The sequence below is a fragment of the Cololabis saira genome, chromosome 8 (genome assembly GCF_033807715.1).
Source record: "Cololabis saira isolate AMF1-May2022 chromosome 8, fColSai1.1, whole genome shotgun sequence".
Lineage (NCBI taxonomy): Eukaryota > Metazoa > Chordata > Actinopteri > Beloniformes > Belonidae > Cololabis > Cololabis saira.
In genome coordinates this window covers 30271416-30292358 of record NC_084594.1, presented here as the reverse complement: position 1 = coordinate 30292358, position 20943 = coordinate 30271416, and the positions used below count along the sequence as shown (strand labels likewise).

General features: G+C 42.5%; 1 protein-coding gene across 2 annotated transcripts in view; it reads left to right on the top strand.

Moving 5' to 3' along the window:
• Positions 1-20943, top strand: part of kif21b (kinesin family member 21B) — a 68983-nt gene that overhangs the window by 34347 nt on the left and 13693 nt on the right. For both annotated transcript variants that reach the window (XM_061727694.1, XM_061727695.1), the window contains exons 8-28: positions 94-289; positions 1994-2183; positions 2287-2350; positions 2493-2723; positions 3329-3452; positions 3547-3679; positions 3934-4122; positions 4205-4404; positions 4485-4592; positions 6350-6666; positions 6777-6960; positions 7239-7442; positions 7552-7653; positions 8963-9128; positions 9816-9876; positions 10051-10099; positions 11094-11338; positions 11795-11863; positions 11971-12081; positions 18708-18844; positions 20637-20817. In XM_061727694.1, the coding sequence (XP_061583678.1) occupies positions 94-289; positions 1994-2183; positions 2287-2350; positions 2493-2723; positions 3329-3452; positions 3547-3679; positions 3934-4122; positions 4205-4404; positions 4485-4592; positions 6350-6666; positions 6777-6960; positions 7239-7442; positions 7552-7653; positions 8963-9128; positions 9816-9876; positions 10051-10099; positions 11094-11338; positions 11795-11863; positions 11971-12081; positions 18708-18844; positions 20637-20817 (3261 nt within the window). The remainder of the gene's footprint in view (positions 1-93; positions 290-1993; positions 2184-2286; positions 2351-2492; positions 2724-3328; positions 3453-3546; positions 3680-3933; positions 4123-4204; positions 4405-4484; positions 4593-6349; positions 6667-6776; positions 6961-7238; positions 7443-7551; positions 7654-8962; positions 9129-9815; positions 9877-10050; positions 10100-11093; positions 11339-11794; positions 11864-11970; positions 12082-18707; positions 18845-20636; positions 20818-20943) is intronic.

The window sequence follows — 20943 nt, the reverse complement described above, 5'->3', positions numbered from 1 at the left end:
CACTCCATCTCACCGGCTAATCATACATAATAGAACGTTTTCTTGGTTTGTTAAAACAATATATTAAGATCTGCATCTTTCCCTCCTCTGCAGCCACACAATAATGATCGCTTGCGTCAGCCCGTCGGACCGTGACTTCATGGAGACTCTGAACACCCTGAAGTACGCCAATCGCGCCAGGAACATTAAGAACAAGGTGGTGGTGAACCAAGACAAGACCAGCCAGCAGATCAGCGCCCTGCGTGCAGAGATAGCCCGGCTCCAGATGGAACTGATGGAGTACAAGGCGGTGAGTGATGGATGGCAAGGAAGAAGCATTGCAGAAGAAGACGGGGGAGGAGTTGAACGGGATGTTAGGCATGAGAAATGCAACGTGGCAGGTTGAGTGATAACACAGAGCTAGGCTAGCCCGGGTCGGGTATCTGAGGCAATAAGGCCATAAGAGAAAAGTGTGAATAACTGTACAGAAAACATGCTGATCAGCCGTTCCTGCTGTACCACCTGCTGACTATTATTACTACATTAAATACCATTAGGGACATGTGCGCAGCCGTGAAAGCCTTGTCTATTGTGCAGCCTGACTACTGAGATTAATAGACCAGAGATCAGCCTTTTACACTGTTTTATAGAGGCGATCTATCATTCAGCTGAATGTATTCTTCTGCATAGAGTCAGTTACAAAGTTTGCAGGTTGGTTTGCATGAAATGTAAAGAGAGACCTTCTAAGAGTCTCTCCTTTTTAATCATCTTTGACCTCCAGGGCTGCAAGAGGCAAGCAGCTATTTAGCGGAGCTGTCAGTCTTTTGTGGACTTAAGAGGGTTACCGCAGATACAAGGGGGAAGTAACTATAACGAGAGACTCGGAGCTGACCTCGATGTGGTAACAAGGGATGTGATGTGACCGGAATCCAGAAGTAATGGAGTGTCGCGAGCTGTGACCGGATTTGATAGAGACTCTCTGTCCGAGACTGAAACAACTGGATTTGTTCAGTGTTTTGGATTCAGGGTTCAACAATAGCAGCTTGAAGAGGCAAAGACGGATCAACTTGTTCTGAACAGCCACATTGTGCACAGTCGGGCCCCAGTACTGTGTGTGTGTGTGTGTGTGTGTGTGTGTGTGTGTGTGTGTGTGTGTGTGTGTGTGTGTGTGTGTGTGTGTGTGTGTGTGTGTGTGTGTGTGTGTGTGTGTGTGTGTGTGTGTGTGTGCGCGCGCGCGCGTGTTAGGGATCGATTCAAATGTCAAGATTTGATTCGGATTCTTAAGATTCAGAATCGATTATCAAGATTTGATTCGATCCGATTTGATTCCGATATTGATTTGGGTTAGTGTTATTAAAACTGTTTTTTGAGCTGTTGCATGAATTATATGACTGTAGTTCTGCAAAATATTACTACTAGTATTATATTGAGATTCAACAGCAAGTATTGGCAGCTAATGATGCTGTAAGGACCAATCAGCTCCCAGAATGCTGATAGAACTGTTTTCAGAAACATCATGTGGGTCAGAATTACCAAACAGATCCAGGGAGGAAACAGAGACGGATGAAATCGCTTTTATTTTTCCCATATTCTGTTTTTATTTGTTCCATTTTCGGTCTATTTTGTTTTTTAATTTTTGAGCATTTGGTTTTTAGCATTTTTTGCAAATGTAACCCCAAGACAGTTTAGAACACTTTAATGTTTTCATACCTTTAAACATATTTAAAGGCAAAAACATGGCACCAGTTATTCTCGTGTCCAACAAAACATTCCTTTTTTGGGGATAAACAAAAAAATAACCAAAAGTTGTAATGTAATGATTAAAAAAAAATACATAAATAAATAAAAGAAAAAAAAAGAAAGAAAAAAAAATCGATCTTTAGACATATGAATCGATTTTTAGGAATTAATATGAGAATCGATTTAGAATTGGGAAATCGATTTTTTCAACACAGGCCTAGTGTGCGTGCGTTTTTAGTTGAGGGTTTGTTGCTGACGGTTTGAATCCATGCAGGGAAAGCGTGTGGCATGCGAGGATGGTTCAGAGGGCTACAGTGACCTGTACCAGGAGAACGCCATGCTGCAGAGAGAGAGCGACACGTTGCGGCTCCGAGTAAAGGCCATGCAGGAAACCATCGACCACCTAAACGCCCGTGTGACTCATCTGCTGGCCAACGAGGTCAGCACGCTACTCACCAAATCAAGTACGTGAGAGGGATGCGTAATTACCACGACTGGTCCAGCTCAATCTCAGCAGCTACCTTGTTAGAAGTAAATTAACAAAGTATGATGACCTCTGACCTCTAGGTGAAGGCAACGAGGAGATCGGGGCTCTGGTTCATAACTATATCCAAGAAGTTGAAGGACTCAGGTAAGCGCTCCAGATCTGGTATGATATGAAATAAGCTTCTCTTTCAAAGAAGTCGGGTTGGTAAACGGAGCAAGAGCCCTTATGGATCTCATATTATATTTTGAAAAAGCTCTTTCTAAGTGCACTCATCTTCCTCTGTCAGGACCAAACTTCTTGAGAGCGAGTCCATGAACGAGTCGCTGCGACGGCAGATGACTCGCCTGTCTTGTCGTTCCCCCTTCCCGACCTCTGTGCTGAGCCCGGCCCCCGGTCACCCCCCCGGCTCCTCTCCCGCGCCCATGTCCATGGAGGCGGAGATGACTGACGTGCTGCGGCGAGCCAAGATGGACATCGAGAGGCTGAAGAAGAAAGAGAGGAGGCAGCGAAGGATGAGGTGAGGAGAGAGAGAGATGCATTCTGCTCTTAGCTTGAAGTTTTTCCCCTTCTTCAAACATCTTAGAAGTTGAAAGGGCATCATTTTCTCTGCCCATGTGTTCCACCTTCCTCATTACTTTTCTCTTTAAGAGCGACTGCAGAAGTCAGTTATGGCTGTGGGAATTAGGGAAAACTGAGATGCTGAGAATTACGCAGCCTTTCACACAAAGAGGCCTCGTCAGTTGGGTCATGAGAGAGAAGATTACGCAAACTAAAAGGCTAATTGTGCGCTAATGGAACTGGGATGAAGGTAAATGGCCATGTAGAGATGGTAAAAGTAAAGGAGGGAGCAAAGGGGAAAATAAAATTGGTAATAAAAGTTAAAAGCCTAAGGAGAAGGATGAGGGTACATGTACTGGTGGGGACTTCGCCAACGACTTTGGAGGGCTGATTTGGCAGCGCTCCCAAAGAATTAATGGTGGATGTTCGGGCCAGGTGCCTTCTCTCTCGGGGGCAGAGTGTTTCTGCAGAGCCATCTGGATTATTAGTATTTTTTTTCTTAATTGCTTCTGTTGTTTTTGTGGAACATCATTTCTTTTTTTTTTTTTGCTTTCCGTTCTGCAGTCCAGAGATGGAGAAAGGCCTGAAGAAGCGAGTAAAACTGCACACTCAGGAGAACGGAGAGAACCGGCAGAGCGGTGAGAACGGTCAGAATGGAGAGATCGACTCAGATGACAATTTCGCCGAGGCAAGTTTCCACACGCGTTGTTGCAGACTTTCACCATCATTCTTTAAAGAAAAAAAAGTCTGATTTTTATAATCACTTGCCTGTCTCCCGGTAGGACGTCATGTCTCCGCTGCAGGAGGAGAGTGGCTGCGACGAAGATGAGGAGGAGGAGGAAGGCAGGGAGGAAGAAGACGATTTCGACAGTGACGAGAGTCTGGTGGATTCGGACTCTGATTCGGAGGACAAAGGTGTTGTCTCTGTTTTGTTGATTCTTTGGGGAGAAATCATGTAGTTTTGACATAATTGAAGACATTTTTGGTGTAAATGAAGCTGCTATATCATGCAGGTTAGAGTTCTGAAAAAGAGTGTTGACAAGTATCGCTGAAAGTTTTGGAGTTGATGTAAAGGGAAAGAAAATCCCTTAGGATTATGGAATCATTTTCATGTTCAAAGATGTAAAGTAAGGTTAAAATCTTTCTCAACCCCCGTCTCTAATTTGCAGCCAACTTCCAGGCTGATCTGGCGGACCTGACCTGCGAGATTGAGATCAAGCAGAAGCTGATAGACGAGCTGGAGAACAGCCAGCGGAGGCTGCTGATGCTGAAGCTGCAGTACGAGGAGAAGCTCATCCTGCTGCAAAACAAGATCAGAGACACGCAGCTGGAGAGAGACCGCGTGCTGCAAAACCTCAGTGAGTTCGCTTCCTTCGCTCAGTTCAAGGTAAGGTATCCCAGCACCACCTTGTTTTAAACACTGCTGACATGGTTTCGCAGTGTCCATGGAAAATTACACGGAAGAAAAGGCCAACAAAATCAAACAGGAGTACGAGAAGCGGCTGAAGGAGATGAACCGAGACCTGCTGAAACTGCAAACTGCACAGAAGGAGCACGCGCGTCTCCTCAAGAACCAGGGGAGGTACGAACGGGAGCTGAAGAAACTCCAGGGCGAGGTCAACGATATGAAGAAAGCCAAGGTAAGGAGACGGCAGCTGGAGCCACGCGGGCGCGGATAAAGGGTGTCGTCTCATCTGACGTGCTTTGCTGCTGCGTTCAGGTGACGCTGATGAAGCAGATGAAGGAGGAGCAGCAGAGGAGGAGGATGGTGGAGGCCAAGAGGAACCGGGAGATCGCGCAGCTCAAGAAGGAGCAGCGACGACAAGAGGTGGGCAACCTCTCCGTCACACATTTACAAATTAGTTTGCTACCTTCAAAGAACCAAAAAGAACCCACAACTAACTCTGAATTGAACTGAAACTGACAGAAGTTTGAGGTGTCCTCACTTTTTATCCCATGTTTAAAAGAAATCATCAGAAGTATTGTTTTAGAAGCATGAGCTGCTGCTGCCTCTGGCACCGGGTGCTATAGTTCACTCCAGGATACCTTGATTGTCTTGAATTTTAGGAAATACTGAATCTTACACAGATTCAGTATTTCCTGACCCACAGCAAAGCCCCCCCCAGAAAAAAAAGAAAAAAGAAAAAAAGAAGCTGAGTCTGCTCCATGTGTCTTAGTGGTCACAGCGTTCTGCTCTACAGAAACTTCATTTTTTCCATCTGCTAGTTGTTTTGACTCTCAAAAAAGCTCCAGTTTTGTCTCTTCAGACCAAACATTATTCTCCCAGAAACGTCGTGCCACGTAAACAAGCATCTTATCAAATTCCAGTGCGGTTGTTTCATGTTTATCTTGTAGCAACTGATGTCTTAGTCTTTCTTGAAACGCATGGAAGGCAACAGTGGAGAACCTCGACCCTGGAGTTCCCCCTGAAGATATTTGGCTGTTTTCTTGAACCTACGGTCTTGTCTCGAGTCCTATGGACTTCCCACTTTTTAATATTTGCAAATGTAGTCACGGGAACGAGTTCTCCTGGAGAGCAGCTCACTTGATTATACTGTATGTACTGTTCCTTCTGAGCTCCTCCAACAACCCTCTCCTTTGCTTCCCATGTTCAGACTGGTGCATGTAATGATGGCGAACACCAGGGTGGCAAGTTTTAGCCCTTTAAGCAGGACTAATAGCTCATAAAAATGATAAAGGCACCTGTGTTACTAGTTAAGCTTGTGAGTAAACTGAAACATGACTATGATAGATCATACTAATTGACCCCAGGAAGAATAGTTGCTGCTGAGGCAGTGACTAATGGGGATCTACAATAAATAAATAAACAAAAATACTTCCAACAAATGTGTACAGACTTGCAGTAGCCTTGTAAAGTAACAATAGAGCCTTTGTTTTCATACATTCGTTTGTTGACTTGATCGAACTGAAGCTTGGAGGTATATTTGGTTAAGAGATAATTACTTTTGATCTTATCACTTTTCATAATAAATCTTTGTTTCAAACAGCTCTGATGTTAAAAACAAATTTGTCTGCGTTTGCAGTCATGCCCTTCTGCACATATGGAGGCGATGTATTTCGTGCACCATGTGTGATCACTGCACTGTATGCACCGAGGTTTTATGGATATTTTGCGTACACATTCATTAGAAAAGGAATCATTTGGTAATTGCTGTGCAAAGTATGAATGCAAACTTGACTGAACAGTGTGACAAATGTTATACACGTGTTATTAATTTGTAGCTGCGGTCTTTGTGGTCCAAAAGCTGCAAGTTCATTTCGGTATTTAAAGAATCCTTCATTGTGGTGATTTGGTCCACAGAACGCTGACATGTTGCACATGTGGACATTCAAGCCTCCAACTTTCCACCTGGAATATTGAAAGCCTTTTGTATTATCGTGTATTATCGTAATGCAGACGGATTTCTGGATTACATTTTTTAGTGCACACTATTTAACTGTTACGTTTCATCTTTTGATGGTTTCCCAGGAGCAGGATAAAAACAATTACTCTATCTTGAATCAAAGTAAATGCATGCAAACCTGGTGGTTCAGAGAAACTAAAAATGGATTTCTTTCCATCAGTACCAAATCCGGGCGCTGGAGTCTCAGAAGCGGCAGCAGGAGATGGTGCTCCGCAGGAAAACCCAGGAGGTGACCGCCCTTCGTCGCCTGGCCAAGCCCATGTCTGATCGTGTGGCCGGACGCGTGGCCCGCTGGAACACGAGCCCCCCGGCTACGGACTCTGGAGCCGATTTTTCGGCCAGCACCACGGCGAGCAGCTCTGAACCCGAGACCGGCAGGTCTGTGAGTGGGTTGGTGCGGCACTGGAACAACAAGAACAACGTGTACGGATACCTGGGAGAGAGCGAGGGGAGTGTGGACGGCACACGGGTCATCGGGTGAGAAGTCATCGCTGAGATAAAGACTGCCACATACGGCATCCAGTAGTTTTTCTTTGTTTTTTTTCCTCTGGGTTTCTTCAAGTTGTTTTTTTTTTCTCTCTTCTCAGGGGCAGAAAGAAGTTGCAGCGTAAACCAGCAGGACTGGGCAGCACTGCAGCTGCAGGCAGAGCCAATAGTTTCTCCAAGTCAGCCCGTCAGAAGTGGCAGGCCCTCGAGCGTCGCATAATGGATATCGTCATGCAGAGGATGACCATCTCCAACGTGGAAGCTGACATGGATCGCCTCATTAAGGTAAGAACGGCATCAATGCCACTTTAGATCTTGTTAAAACCTGTCCCGTTAAATGTTAAAGTGTTTTTTTTTTTAGGTATATTCTTCTTCCATCAGTTTCCTGGTCTCTCTCTCTACCATGACATTACATTTAGTACCCATGTCACTTGATAAAAGTGAAAGTCAGGAAAACTGTTTGCCCCATTTGGCAGTTGTACCCTGCATTAGCAGATCTTTTAAGCTGAGCAATATTTTTTTTCCTTTTTGCTGTCTCTGCATTTGCGTTTTTGACGAGTTAGAAGCGAGAGGAGCTGACGGCCCAGCAGGAAGCGCTTTCACACAAGAGGGAGGTATTGATGGCCGAAGGGGAGGGACCAGAGGCCGAAGACCGCCTGCTTCAAGAAATTAGTGAGGAGATTGAAGTGCTCAATGCCAATATAGATTACATCAATGACAGCCTGTCTGATTGCCAGGCCACCATCGTGCAGATAGAGGAAACCAAGGTACGAGGACAAACACGAACACGTCCACGCCGGTCTGTAAACTTGTTACCTTTCATGAGAGAGCAGTCGGTGTGCCTCCGCTGACGGTCAGTTTTGTGTTGTCCTGCAGGATGAGCTGGACTCGGTGGACACCTCAGTGGTGATCAGCTCCTGCTCCCTGGCTGAAGCACGCCACCTGCTGGACCACTTCCTGAAGGCATCCATAGACAAAGTGGGTTTAATACAGAGAATCTTGGAAATAAAAGCACATTCACAAAGACAGGATAATACTGTATGCAGAGTACCATAACTAGCGTTTATTTGGATGCACTGCCATCTAGTGGTATCTATTCGTTACTGCAAGCTGAATGTACAAATGATCAATGAGAACTGAAAAATGTGAAGGCATGGTTTGATATCAATGAGCTATCATTAAATCTAACTAAAACTAAGTTATTAAAGTTTAGCACTAGAAAAATAAATAATCAATTAACAATTAAAATTAGTGGTATGGAAATAGAAAGAGCAAAAATAAGTTCCTGGGGGTAATAATTGATGATAAACTTTGCTGGAAATCACATATAAATAGTGTAAAATCAAAAATGTCTAAAACCCTAGCAATATTAAGTAAAACAAATTATATCTTCAGTCAAAGAGCACAGTTTTTGATGTATAACTCACTCATAGTTCCATACATTACTTATTGTGTGGAGGTATGGGGTAACACCTATAAAAAACACATATAAACCCTATTTTCTTATTACAGAAAAGAGCTTTAAGGTTAATTAATAGATATGACTATTATGAACCAACAAGTAATCTCTTTATTAAATATAATACTACTACTAATTCCATGATATAGTAGAGCAGAAAACTGTTTTATTTGCCTTTAAAGCCCAGCAGAAACTGCTTCCAAACTGCATTCAGGATTTGTTCCAAATAAAAGAAACCCGCTATGACCTGAGGGGGAAACTCATGTTTGAGATGACGACAGCAAGAACAAATATTAAAAAGAGATGTACATCAATTAAGGCAAGAGAAATATGGTATAGTAGTGACAACGACCTAAAAATGTGCAGTTCTATCTACAAGTAAAAATGAGAAAATGTTTAAAGAAAATATTGTAAATAAATATAAAACACTATAACTATAAAGTATATTATCAAAAACATTCTAGAATGTGAAACGTCAATTTTAATATTTTGTCTTATTTATTTTTGTCTTCTTTATGCATTGTTTGTTTCCAAGGATTAATGCTAATGTTTCTGATTTAAGCTGATCACAAGAGAAAAAGTAGGCGCTATAAGCTACGGCTTCAGCCTACACCTTTTCGGCAAAAGCAATGTTTATTTTACTTTTTTCATTTTTTTTTTGTAAAATAACTTGTACAATTGACCGAAATAAAGACAATTCATTCATTCATTCATCAATAAACTCATTGCGTAAAATCATACCATAACCTTTATTGTTCTGTTAAATTCTCCTTTGTCTATTAGTTTGATTACTGGGTGAGTGTTGATGGTGTTTACTTTCGTGTGCAGAGTTTACATGTGGCTCAGAAAGAGGCTCAGATCCGACTGCTCGAGGGCCAGCTGAGGCAGACGGACGTGATCGGCTCGTCTCACAATCACATGATCCTCGATGCCCTGCGTGAAAAGGCTGAATACATCCCCGAGCTCCAGGCTCTCATACACAATGTTCAACAGGGTGAGCATTCATATTTTTCTCGCATTTGAAGAACAATGAGAAGTTTAAAAAATGAATAAATAATGGTGAAATGTACAATAATTTTTCATTTAAGTCTCTTTTCCTACCTACCGATATATCTTTGTATTAGTAGATATTTTTGTATTATGTTCAAAAAGGCAAACTGATGTGTTGACTGTTGTAAAGGGAATTGTGTACAACCAAAACCTACAAATAACATCTTTTCTGGATCAAAATAACATAGAGGTCGAAACAAAGAAAAAAAAAAAAAGAGTTTTACTTTATGATTTATTCAAGTATATTTTGTCTGGATTTACAATTTAATCTGCTAATTATTTTTGTCCGACAAATACATTTTACATGTTTTTATGTAAATGTTTTCAATGTTTTTAACATGTCGGTAATTAAAAAACCTAACATTTATTTGTCGGAAAAAAAGAATTAGCAAATTAAAGAGTTTTCATTTAGTTTTACTGACAACAAATCTGACATCAAAGCTTTGACCACTGAGCTATTCAGTTTCCAGCAGAGTGAAAAACCAGCTTCTGCTTCAACATTGCTAAAATGTAAAGCTGAAGTCAAATGCATTTAAAAAAACAAAAACAAACAGACGTACAGTTCATGCACATAAAGTTTGTGTAGTGTATTGCAGGTGTAACAGGTTGTGTTTTTTGTGCGGACTTTCAGAGAACGGTTACACCAGCACAGACGAGGAGCCGTCTGAGTTCAGCCAAGCCTCCGACTGCAGGTGAGCCAATGTGCTAAACTTCTCAGGATGCACATTAAACCCAGTCCATCTCACATCCTGACCCACCCTAGTATATCTGCTGGAATTAAATTTTTCTTGGGGGGGGGTTACATTTAGAAAAAAAAGGAAGTACAATCTATAATATCTCTAATCCTCTCTGTCTTTTTTCAACAGTGTGTCTCAGATTAAGGAATCCAACAGCCAAGATGATTTCAAAGTAAAGGTAGAACTTCTGCTTCTGTCTGTTCCTGGTGTTTCATTTGGCTTTTTGGCCTAATTTTGTTGTGCCAAGAAAAACTTTTTTTTTTTTTTTTTTTTTTTTTTTGTCAGACTCTTCGCTATACCTGGGTGAAACCACAGAGTGGCAGTATAAGCAAACTCTTAAAAATCTTCCCTTCTTTGTCTTGGTAGCAGACCAGCTCTCGCCCTGTACTTTTATAGTGAATTTTTTGTAATGATTATATTTTTTTGTCTAGCCTGCCTCTTTTTGACATGTAAAAGAATGAAACAGATCTTGTTCACATTACTGTGTTTGCACGTGTTTGGCTTTTTCCATGTTAAATTATGTTTTCAGACGTCTTGTTTAAAGGGGACCTATTATGGCATCTAATACCTATTTTAAACAGGTCTTGAATGTCTTAAAAACAAGCTTTTGATTGTTTTTGATAAATAAATTAGAAATTCAGCCTCTGAGCCATGTCTTTATCTTCTCATTCTCTAACCTCGTTATGTATGTGGGATTCTGAGTGGGCGGGGCTATGATAATGAGGCTCTGTGCTGATTGGCTGCCTGAATGTCGCGTAGAAAATGGCAGAAGCTCCAGGAGTTGTTGCTGTTCCGGCCAGAGTTAGTTGTGGCCGTGGTTTCACGCATCGGAGGCCAACCGATGTAAATTGCGCCCGTTACGTAACGACAGGAGCAGAACCTGAACGGCTCGTAGAAGCCACATCACACTGGATGGCTCATCTGGGGCGGCTGTACAGACACTGCAGAATTTGGTTGCTTTCCTCCTTTTCTGAGTTGGCAGGCTGAGGGGAGACCACTTTATATATGTTAAAGCAAGAAAAAACGTGTTTTTCTTAATAGGTTCCCTTTAAATTAACTCCTAATATTCACGTACGCCTCAAGTGTTCTTGCGCCAGTATCCTCCTTCATCCTCATTTCACTCCATTTTCTTGGGTCCTCTGCAACACAATTGGTTTTCATGTTTCATCCAGATGGAGCCTCGTCTGTCAGCCCAGATGAAGGCGGTGTCGGCAGAGTACCTCGGCCCAATCCTGGACCCGTCATCAGGCGGGAAACTGCAGCACGTCACCAAGTCTCTGGCCTCGCTGACGGACATCCAGGAGGACGGCCTGAGTCTTGTTCCAGGGAGTCTGGGACTGAGTCTGACCTTCAGAGACACTTACCACAAGGACCGGGCATCCCGCACCATCAGCCTGCCCGTTAGGGGACACACCTTGTAAGTCATGGAGATTTAAACATAAATTAAATGTGGACCAGAGGTATTCTTGAAGTGTCACCTGCATGGAGAGACGATGGACGCACCTGTATCTTAGGCATGTATCAGCCCTACCAACCTTCAATCAACATTAATTTGGCCAACCAAAGATCGCGAGGCTACAGTCTACAATTTTCTTCTGATCACATTTTCAAGCTGAAGCTGGAAACGAAATGCTATCTTGTCAATAATGAAGCTTTAGGAAGGAAAAAAAAAAGATATATTGAGGAGATTAGCATCAACCCTCTGACACTGGAGATCCGAATGTGCATTTGCTCCGCTGGTATGCAAGAAAATAGTCTGCAAGGACGGCTTTAAAATAGTATAAACCCCTTGTTGCTATTAGATTCCTGACAGTTTATTTCATTGTTTTTGCTTTGAAAGTCTGCTTAGTTTGCTTGCTCTTGTGTGTGTCAGTCCTAGGCAGTCTCGGGGTTATGACACATCCCCGATTACGCGAAGGAAGTCTTATGACCGTGCATACAGGTACAAGTAATACCCAGTTCAAAGTTAACTTACTTGCAGATGGATTGTTTGATTGTAATCAAGTCTTCTTTTTTTCCTCCCCTCACGCTCCTCCTGCTCATCATTAGGCCCACTGACGGCTACACTCCTCCGTCCTCCCCTCCTCTGAGGACCAGGAATGACCGCAATGTCTTCTCAAGGCTCACCAGCAACCAAAGCCAAGGTTCAGCTCTGGACAAGTGAGTGCACGCTTGCCTCAAAAGCATAAAACGCGCACACAGGTTGAGTCCTCTTCGTCCCCACGTTTAAATCTGATCGATTCAGTTGCCCCTCAAACCCGTCCCTTTCTTTTCTTTTCTTCTCCCCCATGGTTTAAGGTCTTCATGGGTCCTGTGGATAGAAGGAAGGTCAGGCTTTTTGAAAGAAAAGTGCAGATACATTTCACTCTGACTTTTTTTTTGCAGGGACAAATGGCGAGAAACGGTCGTAGACTCTGAGTAGAGAATGCTTAAAAAAGCATCACAAAACACCATTATCCAAAACAAGGCGAAGAACAAAGCTTTTTCAACCTGGCTTTCCATAAGGGTGACAGCATTGTGTAATTGCAGTGGGCTTTGAATGCACATGAAGAAATTACCAGGAGGCCAATGTGGCTGATCAAACACCTGCGATGTCAGCTCAGTACTCAGGTTTGACATTGTTGTCAGACAGAATCCTGTTCCAGTTTTCCTCCCATTAGCATGCTGGAAGGTAAACTAAGGGTTTTAAATGCTTTTTTTTTTAGTGTGTAATTGTGTTTTCTTGCTACAGCAGTCTGAGGGATGATGTGGGTATGAGGCTTGTGTCAGCTGAAAGGGAGCCAAGTGTGGAATGAGCAGGCGTTCGCTTCCCTTCCCGCTCACAATCAATTCCAGCATTCCCCCTCCGACAAACGCTGGCAGTCAATTTCAGCCGGCTCCGAAGTTCCCTACTTTATTCCTGTTATTACGCCGGAGCATTTCTCGGCTTTTATGGAGCCCTAATTGGTAGCGAGGACGCTGTGAGAAATAAGTTAGGGTGTTGTGATGGCACGTATGCGTGCTGTATGTGTTAATAACTGCATGTCTTGTGTGCGCCGGAGCCTGTGGCTCCTCATTATCTGGACCAGGGGTAGGTAAATGAGATGGCACTTGTCATGTTCTCATGCAGCTGTTGTCGTTGGTGGGCATCTTGAACAAACGCAGTGCGGGAGGGTGTTTACGTCCGGGGTCTTTTCTAAAGTTGCCGCAGGAAAGTGAACCCCCATCGAGCGTGACGCAGGAGGAGAGAATGCCGTGAGATTTCTTTTCTTCCCATGTGTGGCTGCATGCAGTTTTTGCATCTTGGATTGAGGGGAATGACATCGGGGTTTGTCACGGTCTTCTCGCATCTCAGTTGTGTTAATGTTTTGTTTACCAAAAGAAAATACAGTGCGTAATGCATTTTATTTATTTATTTTGGGCCCAGATTTATCATTAAAACCATACCTGTCATTTGACTTGTACTGTCGTATTATTGCTGTTACAGACTCAACTCTGACACTCGAGTGATCGACACAAGCATGCATTTACGTAAATGAGTTAACATGTTAAAGAAAATACAGTTAAATGTAACTGGAAAGCGATGTTCTTCACAAACCCAATTAAAATAAAAGATGCCGTTTCAGTGACGCTGACGGGACTTTTGTCTTCCCTCGTTTGGTTGTTTTTGAGACGGGGATGAAGCATTTGACGTGTAAACACAAAATTAAAATGAACCTTTGTTTGAACCAAGATTTCTCATCCCTTGGATGGAGACTTGAATGACTTTCCCCCCCCCCTTTTTTTTTTAACCACTGAATTTCAAAATGGATTAGGTTTGAGAGTGATTATTTGATGCTGGCAGTCACCATAACTGACAATACTATAAATGTGGCCATCGCCTTTTAACACTGGTGTCCCCAAACATTTATTCTGTTTATTTGATGCTCAGAGACAACAGCACATCCCCTGAAAGATTATATAACAGTTAATAATGCACCATTACACACATGCCAGCATTTCCCTGAGAGTTATTCTGGCGGTATGGGTGTGGCACAGATTCCTTTTTTCCTCCATTAATTTCTCCCCTTTTTTAAACCTTGTTTGCTTTCCCCCCATAAAACCTTTTTCTGTACCGAAGCCCTGAATATGTCTGCAGAGGTAGAGTTCTGGAGTGGAGGCTGACCTTTTTGTAGCCAAACACAAAGAACAAAACAGAAAAATGACAAAAACTCTTAATGTTTAGTTCTGCAACCTTTGTGCAAGACCGTATCAGCATCAGTGCTTCCTCCTTGACCGCCTCTCTCTTTCTGTCTGTGCCCTTCAGTGTCTGCTTTGCAGACTGACAGTTTAATTTTAGTTGGAAATGCCGTTGCAAAGGGCTTTCTTGCAGAGCGCGGTATGAGATGACTGACACCGTGCTCATGTCTGGTTGTTTCATGCGAGGTTCAACAGCCGGAAGCTTGACTTCTCCTAAAGAGGGTACACCTGTAAGCACATCTAAAGCTTACATGCTTGTACATGCTTGTATGTTGTCAAAGTCAACTTGTAATGCTATTGGTACATTTTATGGACAGGTGTCAATCTTCTCTCGCCAGCTCTCAGCCAGAATCTAAATAACGGCATTTCCTTGAATATCCCTGTTTTATTCAAACCTTTAACCCTCAATGTGTCTCCTAACTCCGCTGGTTGAAGTCCACTCACTGGTAAATGTTGGGCGTGTTGCAGATACAGGTCAAACAAGACAGCCTGTTCAGTGAAGCGTTTTGAGAAGAAACACACTTTTGGGCAAACTGCCTGATTGACACTGAACAAGCTTTATTGTTGCCCGAGCCTTTCCTGCCAGCGTGTGCTCCGCTTTGTGTTTAAAACCCGTCTACTACTCACTCCTTCCTTTTGAACCCTTTTTGTCAGTAACCCTTCTGTCTTTTCTTCGTGTGGTTAACCCTTTCCTCTCCCCACCCTGCCCCCTCCTTCTCCTTGCTCCTCTTCTGCCTCCAGGTCGGATGACAGCGACTCCTCGCTCTCCGAGGTGCTCAGGTAGAGGAATCGTGTCTGTCACTCTTTGTTTTCCCATTTGGGCTGTCAACCCCACTCGGTGTCTTGTTCCTCTTTCTGGTAGTCCTTCTCCACCTCCACCTTTTAGTTGGGGTCAGTGTGGTGCATGATTTAACCACAGTGCCTTTGTGATGCTGCATATCTCTGAAGTCACATGCAGGATCTGAACCAACTAGACAGACGTGAAATGTGAATTACTAATCATCTGTATGGCCGTGTGTGTGTGTGTGTGTGTGTGTGTGTGTGTGTGTGTGTGTGTGTGTGTGGTAAGTCACTTCACCAACATGTGACTGCAGAATAGATGGAGTTAAAAAAACACAAATGAGTTAGAGAATAGCTGGAAATGCTGCGTTCTTCTCAAGAATAAGACGAGAACATCGGTATCGTGTAAACCAAGCCTGTCCATGTGCAGCAGGTGAAACCGCTTTTCTGCAACAATCGAAATACGATTGTTCTTTTTTGTTTAATTTGCAGAAACGTTGAGCTAAAACAACGCTCTTCACCCATCGTAGCTTCCAGGAGGGCTGTTGTCATCTCTGAATTATTCAGACAATGTGGGAAGGCTGCAGCTACTAACTGCATTTTTTCCCGTTGTCTACTTTCGGTAGGATGGGTGTAACCCTCAGAAATAATACACTCGCTGGTTGTCAAAAGAAGCCTGATTCTATAAAGATGTACAGCTGTTTTTTACGATGGACATGAGCCCCGATGTGTTTCAGAGGGGCGGCCTATGAGAATGCAGACCTCTGCATTGCAGGAGATTAATTGGACAGCCGCCCACTTCGAACTTTTGAGCGTGACCTTTCCTGGGAAATGTACAGCAAATGAGAGTGCAGTCGTTTCCAATTCGTACCCTGACATGTATGTTGCTTTACGCTCGCTTTACACTCCATCACTTTTGACATACACAACACAAAACACTTCAAAAGCATGGTATTTTTTTCTGTTTTTGAATCGTGTGTTTACTCCTGCATGCTCTACCCAAGTGCTACAAAGGAGTTTCCAGTTGTGAGCTTAACTCTGCAGCAGAGAAGAGTGTGGGTGAGAACAGCAGCTCCACAGGAAGTCGGGACCCAATTCTTTGTATGTTCTTCAAAAGTTTTCCGGTGCTCATCCGTAGTTTAAAAGAAAAAAAATATATATATTTTTCACTCGTCCATTTAACAAAACACGAATGCAGTTCCAGTGTTGGCAATGAAGCATGTTGGGTAAAAAAACAAACAAAACATAATCGAAGTTAAACTAAAATTAGACATTGAGGGTTTCCACATGGTACAGTTTACAAAAATATATTTTCTCTTATGTAATGGCTTTATGCTAATTTACACATCTGCTATAAATAGCATTAGATCTATTCGAAAAGAAAATACCTAATTTTCCTCCAACTTTTAACAATTCCCTGCTTCATTGACGTCATCCATCATTATTTCTAATTTACCCCCCACACACACACACAAATAGTTGTACCTCTCACCAAAGAGCCGTCTGTCCGTTGTTTTTTTTCCTTTTCCGTGTTTCTGCAGAAAGGACATGCTGATCCTACGCCATGTTTTCATTAACGCCGTTCTCGGGTCTTGGCCCCGCAACATCCATTAGCAGCTCTTACACGCTGCATAACACAGCGCACCATGATATTCTCCCCAGATGCTGACAGAAGTAGAACAGTTTCTGCTATTTTGAGTCTCACTGTTGTAAGAACTGGAGTGCTGCATTAAGCAACATTACATTAGGTCCTTTTTTTTCTCATTTCAGAAGGAAAAATAAGGGAACTAGATAGAAACTTCCAAGAAAGTACTCAAACTAATACACAGTTAAAGTTTTTTTTGAAGAAAGTAGGTTTGCCATGTGGTATTTATGTGAATCACTATGTTAATGGTATTTTTTTTCTAATTGGAATAACTCAGGTGAACATTAATAGGAGGAATTACTCGGTTTTCTGTTTTTTATTTTTGTCTTCTTAAATAGAATCAGGCTAGAAGAGTTTACACCGTACATTTGCCACCACAGTCTGGTTTTGTCTCCGCTAAAGATAATAATTTAACCATCTCATTAACTTGTTGCATCTCTCTGAATGACCTCCACGCACCATGCAACCTTTCCCCTGAACCCCAGACGGCGTTTGGCTGTTGGGCGTCGGCTTCCTTCTGAACTGAGGGGGAATGTTCACGTCGCTGCATGTGGTGATGATGCAAGGATGTTGCGCCGGAGTTCGTGGAGTCGGTCATCCACGCTGTGGCTGCTGCTGTTAATAATTGCTTTCTGAGCTTTTGTTCTGTGCAGATCAGTTCCTTTTTTTTGTTTGTGTGCCTTTAGTTAAACTTTGCAAACATGCATGCAGCCTCTCTTTTCACTTGCTGGTGAATGAGACTTTCTGACTTTAGTTGGCAACTCTAGCAAAGCCTTTTATCTTACTATTAAAGTATTATGTTATTTTGTTTTTTTTTGTGCTCAGACATCAGTGCACACCAGAGAAATATGTTGCCATCCTTGATGCCCGCATCTCTATTTTGTTCACTCTGTGCAGAAACAAATAAGTCCCGTTTCTTATTTTCTGTGTGTGTGCGCGCAATCAGTTTTCTTTTGCCCCTCACATCTCTTCGTGTCTTTGGCTCTTTCCTTCACACTACTTCGCACACGTGCACTCTCAATTGCACACCAACCGCTACCCATGAAGCCCCGCTAGGGACCAATTTTTTCAGCAGCTCTCCCTCTTCTCTCACCCTTTCCTTGCTCTGCCTCACTCTGCTGACTGCTCTGCAGGCTCTCTGGGACTCTGGGCCTGTCAGAGGGACATGGATTGTGAGGGTGTGGTGGGAGGTGGGGGTGGTAAAAGATTGACTGCACATAATATAGGAGAGGCTCTGTGTATGTAAGGAGGAGACAGAGATAGACAAATTGAACAAGAAAGCGGCTTCTACTGTTGTAATGTGTTAATTGGGCTGCTCTGCAGCTAAAAGGAAGGAAGGAGCAAGGAGGGATAGTGTTTACTAGTACTGCTGATGTTGTTGGACCATAAATCTATTAAATGTTTTAGATATATATAGATATATGTATATAGATGCAGTTTTGTGAAAAAGTGTTTGCCCCCTTCCTGATTTCTTATTTTTTTTGCATGTTTGTTGCACTTAAATGTTTCAGATCATCAAATAAATTTAAATATTAGACCAAGATATCACAAGTTAACACAAAATTTGAGGTCTTTATTATTAGGTCTTTATACGTTCTTTATTATTAAGGGGAAAGAAAAATCCAAACCTACAGTACATAGCCCTGGCCCCTGCACCTGACTGAAAGGGCTGAAGATGTTGTGTGTTTGTTGTCTGGGTGGCTGGGTTTTCTTTCCCCTTAATAATAAAAGCCTTCATATAAAAACTGCATTTTGTGTTTACTTGTATTATCTTTGTCTAATATTTAAATTTGTGTGATGATCTGAAACATTTAAGTGCGACGACATGCAAAAAAATAAGAAATCAAGAAGGGGGCAAACACTTTTTCACACTGTATATATGTAAGCATTCGGAGAATCCCCTGAAGTGACTGCAGCTCCACTTCTGTCCATGTGCGTGTACATTTTCTTTACAGGAGTAATTTGTCTGTACTCATACAAGTTTGTTTTGCTTCTGTATTTTTCTGTTCAAAAAAGATTTGTGTTTCTGTGTGCATGTTTGTGATCAGCCTGTGTCTTATTTGCGTACAGTCCACATCTGAAGGAAGTCGTCACTGATTTCCCCTGAGGAAACTGACTCCCCGTTTGTGCTTGTCAACTATAGGGGAGTGATCAATCCCATCGGGGGTGTGAAGGGGGGTCGGACGGCGCCCCTGCAGTGTGTGTCTGTAGCCGAGGGCCACTCCAAGCCGGTCCTGTGTGTCGATGCTACAGACGAGCTGCTGTTCACTGGATCTAAAGGTACACGCACCCCTGAGTGAGATCTTTACTCTTAAATGAGCAAATCCCGACACGCTTTGAGGGAAAATACTTTCAATGGAAAGAGGTTTTACCTTGTTTATTTAACTAAAGTCAATCATTACTGACCCACGTGCATGGGCTGCCGTGGCAACCAGGTTGTTGCCAGTAACAACAACACAGAAATGGAAGTGTTATCAGTGACTGCGTTTACATGCAGTCAATAACCCTTTTAAAACCCCAATATTAGCAATAACCGGGTTTGCACGGCCATGTAAACACCAATAACCCCTTTGAATAACCCGAATTTGCTCATAGTCGGGTTTTTAAAAACCTGAATATGACCCCTGGGTTACTCCTTTCAAAACCCGAATATTCGGTCATGTAAACGCCAAACGGGATATCCCGATCAAACGGAACATGAATTTGTTTTCTGCGCATGCTCTTTTCGCAAGGAATCTTGGTCTTTTGAGTCCAGGAAGTTCTTATAAACACGGAGAAACACAAGACCAGGAGGAGACTAATCACTTCATAAATGTAATGAAGGATATGAACATTTCTGCATTTGTAGACGGTAGAAAGTACCGGGATAGCGAGATTTACAAGAAGGTGAGAGAAAAGTTGCGCGAAGCAGCATTTGTTTTGAATTTGGATACAGGAAGAAGAAGCGGAAATGACAGTAATTGCGTCATCACGTTCTCCGCGCGTCGCTGGTTTGATCCAGATATCCCAAATGATTAATTACCATGTATACAGGGATAACCCTGTTTGCTCACGCATGTAAACAGAATATTCCGAATGTTTCAGTAACCGGAATATTAGCAATAACCCGAATTTTGACTGCATGTAAACGTATTCAATGTATTCCTTGGCTTGTGAGTGCTGATCACTGCTGTATCAGCAGTGCTGAGCTCTGACAGCTCCAGTTTTGACTTCATCAATGTCCCTCACATTCCCGGGGAGGCAAGAGACACTTTCCAATCCAATTTGAGAAAACAGACTGATATGACTGTGTCGCACTTGTAGAAATTAGATCAGAATCACATTCAGAGCTGCTCAATATGTGGCTCTGTTGCCACGCTTTCAAATTGAAGTCGGTGGCATCGTTGATCATCTAATTTATCGTTTAGATTTCAGTGCTCTCTTTCAAAATGGCTAACGTCTGCTTTTTATCTACTTGAAACATATGATGAAACTGCAGCTTTTACTTTCCCGAGCCAGTACCGTGATGAAAATGTGCGCCACAGATCAGCCAGGAGCACAGCTACCTGCTGCATGTTGGTGTATTTAAACATTAATTATTGTATTTGTTGACATCTAACATTTTTTTCTAAATGTTAAATTACTAATTCAATCCTTCAGGTCCTCTGGTAGCTGTTCCCGTGGTTACAACCATTCTGTTCCTTTCAGCACTGTGATACTTTATGTTGTGCCACAAGTCTCACTTTAATTACTTAAATTAAACAATTTATTTATTACATTTCATCAATGAGTGTTCCCATTTCACAGGAAGGGAAATAAAAGCTTTTCTTAGACTCTTTAGCTTAAAAAAAAAAAGTAATACTTTATCTTAAATACATTTAAAGTAATACATATTGAAATGTGTTTAATGTTTTGTTTTCATTCACACATTTATCACAAGTCGCAAATATTGAGACATGAAAGCTTTTATTAGCCTCAGTGTATCACCGTCACCTGGTGGGGAAAAGGAGGGTAACGATGGCTGGTAAAGAGTGGTAAAGATAAAATAAGCTTATGTACTTGATATTTGAAATTTTCAATTTTCCTTCCCCAGACCGGACTTGTAAAATGTGGAATCTGGTGACGGGTCAGGAGATCGCCACCCTCAAAGGCCACCCAAACAACGTAGTGTCAGTCAAATACTGTTCCTCCTCCGGCCTGGTCTTCTCCGTCTCCACTTCCTACATCAAAGTTTGGGACATCCGTGACTCTGCAAAGTGTATCCGAACTCTCACGTAGGTTTATCACTCTAGAATCGCCCTGTCCAACTGTTCGGAGTTAAAAGAAACTTCGGCTGCTTAATCAGCTTTTTTTTCTAAGATAAGAGCGGTTATTTCCCATTGACGTTTCTTCTCCTCCTC